Below are 14,651 nucleotides of genomic sequence, written 5' to 3'. Positions count from 1 at the left end.
ATATCACATATTGACAGCTGATTCGTGAGAAATGACCCAGAAATATTTCAAAAGTTTAGAAATCCGGCTGATTTAGATTTTGGATGGAATATCATACATTGAGCAGCGCACAATGGTCGGATTCGTTCAATTTCACGACATAAATCGATAACTCGAAAACTATCAGTGCTAGAGCATTGACGTCTTCAGAAGAAATGATCTACAAGAAAAGATATATTTTGGTGAAAGTTGCCATTAGGGTTGGCCTTGTGAATTTTTTTTCGAAATCTATTTTTTAACCTTTCGAGTTATTATCATCATTGTTCTACAAAGTTATAGAGAATTTAATTCTAAGCATTTTTGCTTAATAAACATTCATTTTATCTCATACAGGTAATGTTTTAGGACAAAATTACTAAATTTAGATAGGTGGCTCCGAAAAAATTGTTTTAGCTTCCACTTCTTTCCCAATTCAAAATATTTTTAAAACTGTCTAAGCATCGCTTCACGATCTTTTGGAAAGCGCGTCTTTTGGTTACATAAGATGGTTGATAGTTTCATTTTCAAGCATATTATAAGCATTTTTCACGAAAAAGTGATTTTTCTGAGCATTCTACTGCAGCTAGTAGCAAATATTAGCAAAATTTCAATCGTTTTCTGGAAGTATACATTTAGGCCCATCGAATCCATGTTATTTCATTTGTCCATCTTTGTCCACTTTTGTTTGATGATAATATTAGTTTTGTACGAAAAATAAGGAATTTCATGTGAACACTTATACAATCTTTAGGATTTCAATATTTGGTAAAATAAAGATAGAAACACAGTCTTCGACCAGAGATCGTATAGACTGACACCTAGATAACGGACAGGACAATATAATACTCAGTGGACTGGTGAAGAATTTTTCGATCACGAATAGTAGTTCATTTACTGGGGCGGGGATCTGAACCCATCGCTCCATATCACATGCGTCTAGACGATTGACGAAGCTAACTGCACAGCCACAAAGAATCGTTCTTTATCTAAAATATCAACTCGTGTGGAAAAATAGTCGGAAAAATTGTTTTGACATTTTAACTTCTGGACCGATTTTGTTCTCATAAAATAAATGCTTAAGAGCGCTACTTTTGTGGCGAAACCGAAACCATAAAATTCAAGTTGATTCACAGAACAATTCCATTTTCGCAGTTTCTAAGTGAGGGTCACCAATGACTACATGTGATTCCATGAGCATTGATAATCGGTCCAGTTCAAAAATTATGTTTTAAAAAAAATATGTTTTCAAAAATGTTGATTTTTTCGACCTTCCTGGATTTAGATTAGTGAATCGAACAAAACAAAAAAAGTAATTTTTTTTTAGTAGGGTTTTGGTCACCGTGAATTTTTATATCTTTGGGTTGTTGATTTGTAAGTGGGTGAAAAAGAAAATTGTATTTAACTAAAAGTAATTAATAAAACATTTTCACAGATCTGATGATGGCTGAATGGAGTAAGCCGAAACGTTATTAAAAAACGGGAATTGTGTGTGTCGTTTTTCACCAAAAAAAATCAACAACCCAAAGATATACAAAAAAAGTAAGTTTATTTATTTTCGAAAAAGAATGATTCTACTAAATATTGCAAAACACAGAGATATGGTATATGTGTTTTCCATGGAATGACTTTTCATACAAAAACTAATATGATTTTCAAACAAAAGTGGACAAAGATGGACAAATGAAATACCATGGATTTGATGGGCCTGCATGTATACTTTCAGAGTACGATTAAAATTTTTGTTAATATTTGCTACTAGCTGCAGTAGAATGCTCAGAAAAATACCACTTTTTTATGAAAAAACGCTTATAATATGCTTGAAAATGAAGTTATCAACCATCTTATGTTAACAAAAGATGCGCTTTCCAAAGACCGTGAAGCGATGCTTAGACAGTTTTGAAAATATTTTGAATTGGTGAAAGTGGAAGCTAAAAACAATTCTTTTCGGAGCCACCCTATCTAAATTTAGTAATTTTGTCATAAAACATTCCCTTTATGAGATAGAATAAATTTTATTTAAGCAAAAATGCTTAGAATTAAATTCTCTATAACTTTGTAGAATAATATGATCTCCTAACTCGAAAGGTTAAAAAATAGATTGAAAAAAAATCACAAAAGGGCCACTCTAATAGCAACTTTCACCAAAATATATCTTTTCTTGTAGATCATTTCTTCTGAAGACGTCAATGCTCTAGCACTGATAGTTTTCGAGTTATCGATTTATGTCGTGAAATTTGACGAATCCGACCATTGTGCATTGAGGTGATCGGATTTGTGCGAATTGCTAATGCTGATAGACAAACAGACATCTGATAAAAGTATATTGATTGTGCCCCACAATTTCGAGATATTGAATATTTTGTTCAAAAATGAATTAATTTCAGGTAATCTATTTAACTTATTTTTTGCAAATCCTGATCTTAATATTGGTTTTACAGTTCGTATTCGAGTGATAAAACGGCCTACTCTTCCATACCATGATTTTCGCTTAACTTTTCAAAAGGACCTAAGTAACATTTTTTTCATGAATTAATTTGAATAGCGCAATCAACAGAACAACATGAAAGCTTTTGAATGCAGCACTCAAATTAATTCATGAAAAAATGTTACTTAGGTCCTTTTGAAAAGTTAAGCGAGATTTTTTCAGCACGAGTTGTATGTTATTTTTTGCAATGACGAAATATGGCCTTTAATATGGTAAATCTGCACCAAAATTGTACAGTCGAATTTACTCCACATGGTCATTCATGCCAATAAGTTATGTTGCTGCAGAGAACAATCAGATTCCATGTTATCGTGTCACATTGCATAGCTCTTCAAGCCATGAAGCGTTTGCCTTTGGAAAATGTTGATGCCATGTCGTGAAATACGAAATCGCATAATCTATGAAAGTCGGGCCTACTACGGGCTCCAGAAGAAACTGCGGTAAAAAAAACACACCCACACCAAAAATGTCTCGCACCAAACGCTTATAAAACCGGTAGTCCTCTACAGATATGAAGCTTGGATGGTGCTTGAAGAGGACCTGTGAACTATCGGAGTATTTGAGAGACAGGTGTTTAGGACCACCCGACCAGTTAATCATTACAAAATTTTATCACAAATATTACAATATTACAAATAACAATATCTGCAAAAAAATGATAAAAATGATATAAAAATTCTCTACCTCGGCTGAGGAACAGAAAATTCCATGATCGTCAAAACATGATTGATTAAACAAGGTAAATGCAAGGAAAGGTTGGTGCGTCGCAACTCGATGTATTGCGACAGTGCTATTCTAAGGGAGCTGTCCCGTTTTCCATCTCATTGAACATATATTCATCTTATTTTCAAACAAAGAAATGCAGCACCAATTTCGTTGCTTCTTATTGCTGCCATGCGTGCTTACTGCTGAAAAAAATCTCAACAATAATAAGGAACATTAACCATACTATAATAGATGAGGTTCTGGTAATACGTTAACCAAACATTATTTAATGTTGTCAGTAAAAAAGCCGCTTGGTGCGGTGTGGCTGAACCTCGACCAACTGAGATTTCCACGTTTGGATGGAACAAATACGTAAAACGCTTTTCCGACACTAACCTACGATATACCACGCGCCTCCATGCACAGCAAAATAAATGTTCTCCAGACATATGTGGTTTCATCGCCGCGACAACTAGCTCCGATAGAATCGATTGTCTCGTCGCGTGTGTTTGGGGGAATCTTAATCGCTGAGGTGGGTGCGTCGCTGCCTAAAAGCTACCAGCTACAAGGCTCCCCCATACCGAAGCGATTTCATCGTCGCGACGGAGACAACTAGTCGCCGCAGTTCTATCGTTGGGTCGCTGCAGGCAATGTTCCGTTTACGCTTTCATACCAAGCGATAGAAACACGTCGCGATTGTCGCATCACGTATGTTCGGGGGTACCTGCAAATGCTTTATCTCGACGAGTTCTCAGGCAGCAGGAAATCACCACTTAGGTATTTGCATTTGCTTTAATTTGTATTTGTTCCATTATTAATATCATGCAGAATTTTAGCGTAGATTGCTACATATGTATATGAATACATTATATGAATTCAAGGAGCAGTAACCCTATCAAAAATGTGAATGTAATCCAATTTCAAGATATTTTCGAACATTTTCAAATGGTGTCAGTATATTTGAATTTTAAAGTCATAAATATACGACAGAACATATATAATTTCATATCACTTTAGCTCATTCTCTCGTCGTCTTATTATAATCAATCCTTAAAACCAATACCTTGTATTCATTCATCAGAAGCCGTGATGGTTAAGCTAACGATTGATGAATCGTTTGTAGAAGCGTAGGCTGGCTGGCGACATAAAAGCTATTTATTTCATTAAATCCAACCAAGCCCCCACTATATATTCTGTGCTAGGTAATATTCCACCCCATGCCGGGTACCTCACGGCATTTACACATATGACGAGACGAGACTCTATTCCGCCTTGTGTTGTGTATTTCTACACACTACAAAAATTTCTTTGGCAATGGTTTGTCTTGATAAGCACATCGTTGCCAACAACAGACTGTGAAAAAAAAAACGAACTAATAAAACAAAAGTTTCGCGTCCTAACCTCCAGTGCTTCATAGCATCATGCATAATAACTAATTTGAAGCTTCTGCGCAGGGCAAATATCCTTCGTCCTTTTTCATGTCCCTCCATTCCATCGATTCAACACAGTAGGCCAGGATTTGCACGTATGTGTTTCCTGTTATTGGCGCCCGTGGTATTCTCCAGGCGAAGTAGACGAAAAGCATTCTAAAATCACGTCACTCCGTTGGTTGCATGGCCTGCTATAGACTGAAGACGAGATGCAACATCGGATCGACCGAAAACTGCTCGAAAGCATCCCAGAGCGCTATGTACGGGCAGAAAAGAGGTGCGTTCGTAAACTGTGGCATTCACGCTGCTGGAAGCATGTACGTACATTATGCTGATGGACTGGCAGTAAGGAGATAGCGGTAATGTCGTTGATGTTTGTGTTTTCACGCCTCGTGTGTAGTCGTTCCTAGGTATATGGTACGAAGCACGTGAGACCGAGACGAAAGGTTTAATTTGTCGAAACCATACATGTAAAGAATTTTCCTAATTTCATTTTATTAGTTCTTTTGGGAAAATTAATTACACAATAACAACACGTCTATGGTAATGGAACTTACGGTTTGTTTTGCGAAAATGTAGAATTGAATGTCATTTTTATATTTGGTCTGTCTGCTGTGGAAACTGCTAACTAATTATTGCAACAAAATTTCATTACATCTTAACAGATTCAAATTCTAATGAAAAAAAAAATTATTCCAACATCCTAATATAAATACAATCTTCATTATTTTTAACTGTTAAGTTTTTATTGAATAAAAATTGCATAGCTGCCTATTACTTGCTAATAATTAATCGCTAAGTAGAATCAATCCGTTAATCTAAGACAAATTTGTCAATAACGTCTTGACAGCAATTTGAGAAAGGGAATCCTTCGAATGTGGTAAACATGCCTGCTAAATTTTCGCCTTCATTTCAGCTCCGCCACGTAAAATGCTCTAAACTTGGTGTGTGCAAACAACCCTTAATCCTAACACTATGCATGCGGTATGTCCTTTAAGTGTGAATACATCCCCCAAGCACATCAATTTTATGGCAGTCAGATGGAACCGGAATACCACCTTCATCTGGGTGCGGGTATCTACACATGCTCACCCCGTAAACAAACTGGTCAGACAGATAAACTAGCAGCATATGTAGGCAACCCCATTCCGGATGGGAAAAGGGGTAGCATGCTTCGGTAGAGAGACGAATGCCTGTGTGTGAAAAATTGAGGCATTCACGGTATTTCACAAATTAACCATCAACACACATGAGAGCGCAGGTTCGTTTAATTAAGGCAGATAATCGATAAATCACCAGACTAGTGCTAGATTGGATTTAATTAAAACAATTATTGTTGTGCGGAATAACGTTTAAATTAAATATTTACCCAGCAGTGGCAGCACTAGAAGAGACAAGAGCGCGCGGCCCAACCAGGATCGATCTCGAATGTCACACTCGGCAGCTCGAGTGGAAAATTCTACAAATTTGCATACCGATGGTGCAATGTTTAACCAATGATTGACAATTAGGCTGAATGGTAATTGCTTTGACTTTCAATGAGCTCTGGCTTAGTGCCACAATTGAAGGTCGGTTTATTGTCTGCTTTATGGCTGTTTTCACTTCTGAATCACTAACATATCGGGATCGGCCATCAGTAGTGTTGCTTTGAAATTTAATCATATCGATATTACCAATTTTGAATCTAGGTAAGTGAAAAATTGATCTTACTGCTAATGACTACACGGTTGTCCTGAATGTCTGGTTAAAATTGCCTCGCAGCAAGAGATTATCGTAACTTGAATATGATAGAGAATGATCGTCGTTAAGTAGCCGGTTTCTTATTGATGTTTTTGATTAGAATTTATTAGTTGTCAATATTTAAGCTTGAAAACAAAACATGTAACCTAGTAGTTTGTGCAAAAAGTTGCAAAAGGATGATTTTTTCAGCATGAGTTGTACGTTTATCCAACGAGGCTTGCTGAAATACTACGAGTGCTGAAAAAAAAACGAATTTTGCAACTAATGCACACGCTATTTTTTGCAATGACGAAAAATGGACTTTAATTTGACTAATCTGTACCAAAATTGTACAGTTTAAATTACCTCACAAGATCATTGTTGCCAATAAATTATGTTGCTGCAGAGAACAATCAGATTACATGTTACCTTGCCACATTGCATAGTTCGATAAGCCGTGAAGAGATAGATGTGCTTGCCCTTGGAATTTTTTGATGTCATATCCATCAAATTGCTTAGTATTGCAGTTATTGATCAACTCAGTATAACTTCTGATCCCTTTAGTCGATTTCAAACAAATTTGGAACACACTTACTTTATCATAAGGAGACGACGATAAGGGGTTAGAGATGCTCTTTGGAAAAGGGGTAGGGTATGGGGGAGGGGTATTGTTAAGGTAACAATCAACACAGTGTACCTTCTGAACACCTTGGCCGATTTCAACCAAATTTGGAACACATGATTTATAATTAGGATAGTATTGATCGCCGCGTGACTTTATCGAAATTAATTTATTGGCTTTTTCGGTGATAATTACACTACTCAAAGCGAAAGGGAGTAGATGAAAGTAATTAAGATACAGATTCGATTGACACCGCAAGCGAGCATCAAGTGTGAAATGAATAGAAACTGAAGATCAGCAGAGGGCCATATGAGAGAACAATCATTGTTGAAATCGCTGTTATTCTGCCTAACGTCCACCCAGGAATGGCTTAGATAGTGACGTGGTGATCACTGTACCAAGACAGCCGGTGTCAATCGAATCTGTATCTTCATTACTTTCATCTACACTTCCTTTCGCTTTGAGTAGTGTAATTATCACCGAAAAAAGCCAATAAATTAATTTCGACACATTATTTATGTTAAGGAGACGACGATAGTGTGGTTAGGGATGCTCTTTGAAAAAGAGGGAGGGTATGGGGGAGGGGTATTGTTGAGGTTGCGATCAACTCAATGTAAGTCTTGAACCCCATGACCGATTTGAACCAAATTTATATCAAATATTGTCTGTCCTAAGGTAACGATTTTAGTGGATGTGGATAGGACATTTTAAAATGGGGAGAGTGTGAGAGAGCGGTAGGGGAAGGTGGGTAGACTTGATCCCCGGGGAGACTTGATCACCCCATGTTTTATCGAGAACTAGAGTAGTTTTGTTCGAGCGTATTTTTTTAGTAAAGATCCTCTAGACAAATGACCTTTATGTGGTGATTATTTTTTTGGATTGACAACCTTATATATTCTGCAGAGCGGTTTGTATGTTTTGACCTTCCTAAAGATTTTTTTATTGGCCACGCAAAATTTGATCAACTTTTCATAACAATGACCAAAGTCTTTCGTTTTTTCACAGCAACAAGCCATAAATATGCTTATTCATCTGTACTGATGAAAATGTCAACATTCCATCAAAGTTTTAGGATATTTGGATTTAAAGTTATTGCCTCAATATGGGGACACTTGATCCCCCGTTAGTCACCCATACAAAAATTTGGAAAAAAAAAATCCAAAAAATATAAATCTGTTGCTTCTAATTTTTTGTTGATTTGACGGATTGGATGAAGGGTTGGCAGGAAAAATTATTTATTGCGTAGATCTCATAGAAAGGGGATTAAGTCTCCTCAAATTTAAAAATTGCATGTGCTGTCGAATTCAATAACAAAAATCGTTTATGTATACGCACAGCAATTCGATAATTCTGCGTATTTTGAAGGAAAATATTCAAAAAATCTGAGGGCACCTTTCTAATTTTATCAAAGCAAGTTCTTGGGGAGGGTTCAATTTCCCCCGAATTCAAATTTCAAAGTTGATTTTTGACAGCACTCCAAAAAATCGATTGTGTATCAATAACAACAATAATTTAAGGACTGTCATACATCAGTAAAGTTAAATACTATATTTCTTAGAGAGACTGTGTGAAAATCGTGTATGTTTATTTATTTTTGGTTGTGATACATCGGAAATCAGAAAAGGGGATCAAGTCTGCCCAGTCTCCCCTATTGTTTAGTTATCGATCCATTTAGCATAACTTCTGAATTCATTTACCGATGTCCACCATTAGGAAACCATATTCTCTGTCTAAGGCAGACTGGGTAGGAGTGTCATAGGTGAAGAGAGAGGGTATATTTATTAAACGACCTTTATTAAAATATTTTTTAAATTGAAATCCCTCTTATTTAGCTCACTCGAGGTTCTTTGACTTTGTAAAATGTTCCGAAAACAAATTGCCCGAATTCCTCAAAAAATAGCAAATCCTCAACAATAACATTTTCCCGGTAATAACATTTCCCCAAAAATGACTTTAACGAAAATGATATAGTATTTTTGTGGTTTTTGGCTTTTCAGTCTGTGGTTTTTTTTTTAAACAACCGTTTAAGATCTGTCCCAACGTTTCGGCAAATTGTTGTTGCCTTCATTTGCCGAAACGTTGGGACAGATCTTAAACGGTTGTTCTAAAAAAAAACACAGACTGAAAAGCCAAAAACCACAAAAATACTCAAACATTAGCAGTCGAACTCTCAATCTAATGAAAATGATATATCCCGAAAATATGACAGAATATGACATACACTTCATCGAAATCATGGTTAGCTCAGTGAAAAGCAATGATTACTGTGTTTCCTTCTGGATGGTGAACGTGATTGCTTCTTTAATAGTAGGTATTTGTCCGGAATAAGGCAATGGTGGGTGTGATGCCTTCTTTTAAAAATATGCGTTTGCCCGGAATAAGACATCGGTGGTTGTTTTTCCTTCTAAAGAAGGAAAGACGTTTGCCCGGAATAAGGCTATTAAAATCCAACATCCCTTCAAAATCAGTCAATGTTTCCAAAAGCCTTCTTTTAATCAAATGATGAAGTATCAATTAGTAAACACAATTACTCTGTTGACCCATTGGTTTTATCATTTTCCGATTGTGAAAAAAAAAACTGTGAATCAAACTGGCAATTCCGAGCAAGGCCGGGTACATAAAGCTAATTGAAGATAAATATGAACGCAAAATTGTCGATGATTTTTTTTGGTATAGATAGCACTTGGAACCGAAACAGGTTCCACACATGGTTAATGATGATGAAATTAATGATGAAATTAATAAATTAATAAAAGAACTGTCCACAATATTCTTTATCTAGCAGATTCGCCTAAATCAGCGGTTCTCTTGAGGGGTACCACTTCAAACTTTTGCATCTATTAAGGTATCCTTTTTTTTGAGTAAATAAAAGTAAACGTAGATAAGATATTTGAACAACGGACCTGAGAACTAACGGGTTATATGACTCCCCATAAAGATTGTGACATTAATTTTTTTAAGTTTATACATCAAGCTTCCTACAGGACTTATGTCTATTCGAAGCTTCCGAGCCTCTTGAAAGGAGGCTTCCGAGCCTCTTGAAGGGAGGCTTACACGTCTTCTGAAAGCAGAGATATGGCCATTTTCGTGAAAACGATACGGGATTACCCATACACCCTGAACAAATGTCACTTTCGCAGAACTTCCGGAACTTGTGACAAATTGGCCAAAGAGTCTTACAGTCTCCAAAATATATCTCTAATAAAGATCCTATATTCATCGTCTTGGGAAAACATGAATTTTGACACCCATCTATGCATGATTCCAGATGGTGCCAAAACCGGCCCCTCCTGGAAGGCCCATGGAACCTGCTATAAGGGTGGCAGTGGACACTATCATTCTGGAAATGTTTTTTGCAATCATCGTCTCGCAAAGCCATGAAGTCAGATACTCATATTTACATTATTCCGATGTGTTTTCATTTCATCATGTTCCCGGTACCGTTTTTACGGAAATGGCCGTATCTCTGTGTAGTTTAGATGGATTCTCGATCTACAGCCACCATTGGCCGGCATATTAGTTCTTGTTTTCGGAGAAAGCATAAAATATGATGAAAGTTACCGTCACATAAAAGGATAAGGAGTGGAAAAAATGCATCTTGAACATACCCTCGGAAAACCCGGAACATTTCCGGTGGCCAAGGCCCAATCTCAGGTTTTGCAGGGAGACAGTATACTAGAAGAGTGTCCGCTTCTGATGGTCCTGGTTTTTATCAAATTCGGATTATTATACGCAAAGTTATACTGATTTGAACTTTTTGTCTAACCCCTGAATATAGATAAGAAGTAGATGCAGAAACATCAAACAATATTATTGGCCACCACTAGTGGGCTGGTAAGCCTCCGGGCCCTCCTTAGCCGTGCGGTAAGACGCGCGGCTACAAAGCAAGACCATGCTGAGGGTGGCTGGGTTCGATTCCCGGTGCCGGTCTAGACAATTTTCGAATTGGAAATTGTCTCGACTTCCCTGGGCATAAAAGTATCATCGTGTTAGCCTCATGATATACGAATGCAAAAATGGTAACTTGGCTTAGAAACCTCGCAGTTAATAACTGTGAAAGTGCTTAATGAACACTAAGCTGCGAGGCGGCTCTGTCCCAGTGTGGGGATGTAATGCCAATAAGAAGAAGAAGAATACGCAAAGTTATGCTGATTTGAGTTTTGACTTATTCTTACCTATCTCAACCTTTTTGTCTAACCCCTGTATATATAAATGAAATGGTCCGCATAACTCGAAAACGGCTGGATAGATTTTCTTCAATTCTTCAGCAGGTATGTTGGTGATCGTTTCCGACGGGTTTATATGACCTTTCTTCATGCAAAAACTACGAATAAGATCGACTAAGTCGTGAAAAACTAAATCTTAGATTTGTATGGGAATTCAGCATGGGCAGTTCACAACGCGCATTTTCGCCTACTGTGCAGGACAGCATCTACCGGGTCGACCTGTTTTTACAGTATTCTAGTATGATTTTATGCAATGAATCGCCTGCTTTGAGCGTGCTTACAGCGGCACAGAAGGAGTTAACTTTCTGAAATCAGTATGGCGAAAGGCATCTACGGTTCGATTACTCGAAATTAAGCACCTTAATCGAAAAATATTTGGTAGGTGTAGTAGCGGACACCATCCTTCATAACCGGTACCAAATAGTTTTTCATGAAAAGTTCCTAATCTTGAGAAAACCCACGTTAGATGTCTTTCGCCATACAAATTTCTGGCGGTTAACTCATGCTGGCTATTTTGCGCATATACTATAGCGCCGGGATGTGATAGCGGCGAGTAGAAAATCAGCCACTGCCAATAATTCATTGTTAAAGCTTTTAATGAGGAAGAACAGGCCTCATCAGCAGAGTATTTGAGGTTTTTACAAGGAGAAATAACGTCAAGCCGTTACAATAACCAGCTGAGAAAGAAGCAGATTTAAACGAGCAATTTGTCAAAAACCACTGGAGAAATCAATACAATAACCAGCTGAGAAAGAAGCAGATTTAAACGAGCAATTTGTCTAAAACCACTGGAGAAATCAATCCACTTCAACATATTCAAGGACTGGCTTTGATACTATCTCGCAAGTAGTCATAATAATGTCGACCAACCGCAAATGTATAAATGCGTATTCTAAATAAAAAAAACTAACTGAATGAATAATATTAATTGTTTACCGTGATTCAAAAAATATCTGGGGATTGGTCATTCTGGCAAAATGTTTTCTAGCGAATGGTGCATTCTGGCGTTTGGTTTTCTGGGGAATGGCACTTTTTGGCATTGGTAGGTGAAGGATTCCGCTACCTGTTGATGGTGTTGGTTTGCGTGGGAGAGCTATCAGATTCGTCAAATCGTCGTTTGAATCTTTGTTTACAAAAGCAGATAAGTCGTTTTGAAAATTTTGTCCTGAATTGTTATTCTTTCACGTGTGTCGCATTGCACGTCGCGTTTACTCTGGCCGTCAGCCGTCAGTAAAGAAAGGCTAAGTTTTCTCCTTAAATAAACTTTTTATAAGTTGTAAGAAGACATACATTTATGTCTTTCTTTGGTTCCATCATTGAGAGATTATAAAAATTTCTTGTCAGGTCAAGAATTGTTTGCTCAAATGTATTGGTTACTGTTCTTACTGGTCGCTCGATCTAATGAATGCACACCGTTCGCTATTTGACCTACCGCTACCAGACAGTTATTTCAATACATCCATTGTCGACTTCAACCTTACAAATAATGTCTATCAACGCTCAGCCCAGACATAAAAATAACAAGAAGTGTCGTCCCTAGAACACTTTACCAGACAAATCTGCAGGAAGAAATGCCTTCGAAATGTCTAATTTTATACAGGCATACGAAACGGTGTATTTGGTTAGCGTATTTTTGAAAGTATTCCTTTGATATTCCTTTCAGAAATGTCATGCATCTGTAAAAATTATGTTATAAAATTGAAGATCATTCGCTTCGCTTAGATATACTATAACATAATTTACATGACCGTGTAAATGGTGAAGAGAATTCATTATATGCAGTAACGTGCATTTATGATCACTGATGTTCACATATGATCAGACAGTTTGATATGCGCAATACTTATGAAAAGTAGCACAAATTCTAGGAAGAGGGCTAGTTTAGTTCTAGGTGGGGCTAAAGCCCCCTAGCCCCCCTGTTATTATGCCAATGCATTTTTGTCAATATATTTGATTTATGCTGGTTTTTCAAATGATCTCATGATAAGGTTTACAAATCACTGCAAATTGACTGGCTAACCAATCGACATGACGTCTACTCATCGAAAATGCAGTGTTTGTCAGCCAGCGTGTCAATTATTCACATTTTTCCCACAATTATATGTTCCTACTACACACGCATGAGAAAACTACGGGTTAGAAGAAAACCTCCGCAATTCGTTCTTCGAAGTAATACGATACCATATTTTGTTACAATCTGATGAAGATCATAATAAACATAGGACATGGCAGCGTATCAGAGAGTGACTGAGTGTCAACAGAGGGTAAATCAATAGCAAACAGTCTGTCCGCTGTCAGCGTCATTCGTTTGTGGTGATGGGCGACGCGGCAGCAGCTTTGTGTAATGCTGATGTGGATGGATGGGACAATTATCGTGTCGTCGACGCCGCGCCGGTCTCCGGTTTAATGCACTATAGTCAGTGTTATTCTTGGCGCCTCGTTTGGAACAATTATGGTAGCTCATTGTGGCGAGGGTGATTGGAAAGGGAGAATGGCCAGTCTTCTGCATAGTTGACCCTCATACAGGTTGGACGCTTTTTCTTTCGTATGTCACAATTGATAAAAGATTCATTTCTCAAATCAACTCTGCTGTGGTATCAATAATCGTGCCAAATTATATCGACTGCATTCCGTCTGTTTCAAACAAATGGGTTAATGTTTTTAATGTTGAATCTGTCATTGGCACTACCAACATATTCATTGTTTAAAAATATTGAAAATAATCAAATTGACCCAACCAACCTGCAAATCTCCAGAATTATGATCTTGCCATTACAAGTATCACCCAGCGAGCACATTATCTCATATTGTCACATTGATGCCCAAGTGGAAGCGATATATTCATCCTTTTTCATTGAGTTCGGATGTATATTGTATTTTTTATAGTGGGTATTGTAACCGGCTCCAATACCCGATCCGGTCTTTTTTTTTTCTTATTTTTTCCGAGGCGAGTTTTCCAGAGACTATTACAGATAACAAATGTACAGATTTCGATACCTCGCAGTAGCTGGGCAAAGATTGAGATCAAATCTATAACTTGTTTGTTAAAACTTGTTGTCGAAAACTATTTCTGTCAACTGATTCTAATGTTGGTTTTCGCTAACAGAATTAGTAATCAATATGATGTCATATAATAGGGGAGTCCCCCAGTGACGGACACCTAAACCATTTAATGCAAAACAAAACCGTCGGTGTTGTGGTGACTGGCACACCGTGAATGCAAAGTTTGATAGTTGATGATTCATATGAACCATATTTGAGCATTTGATCATGTTTTTGGCGATGTATTTTTTTATGAAAGTGAACCCTTATACCGGGCACATGTACTATTTTTCAGTGACTTTTTGATATCTTAGCAAAAAGTAACAATTGAATTGTAGTAAATTTAACAATACTGCTGTTTAAAATTATTGTTTGCTCACATGGAAAATGTTACGGCCTGCATC

At 37.2% G+C, this 14,651-nt stretch overlaps 1 protein-coding gene across 1 annotated transcript in view; it reads right to left on the bottom strand.

The window, feature by feature from the left end:
* The window catches only part of LOC134224567 (homeobox protein aristaless-like), a 193,822-nt gene that overhangs the window by 109,873 nt on the left and 69,298 nt on the right, over nucleotides 1-14,651 (bottom strand). The window contains exon 3 of the mRNA XM_062703967.1: nucleotides 4,465-4,479. Coding sequence (XP_062559951.1) covers nucleotides 4,465-4,479 — 15 coding nt within the window. The remainder of the gene's footprint in view (nucleotides 1-4,464; nucleotides 4,480-14,651) is intronic.

Source organism: Armigeres subalbatus, chromosome 3, assembly GCF_024139115.2.
Source record: "Armigeres subalbatus isolate Guangzhou_Male chromosome 3, GZ_Asu_2, whole genome shotgun sequence".
NCBI lineage: Eukaryota > Metazoa > Arthropoda > Insecta > Diptera > Culicidae > Armigeres > Armigeres subalbatus.
The sequence above is the reverse complement of the archived record's forward strand: the minus strand, read 5'-3'. Positions and strand labels throughout refer to the sequence as shown.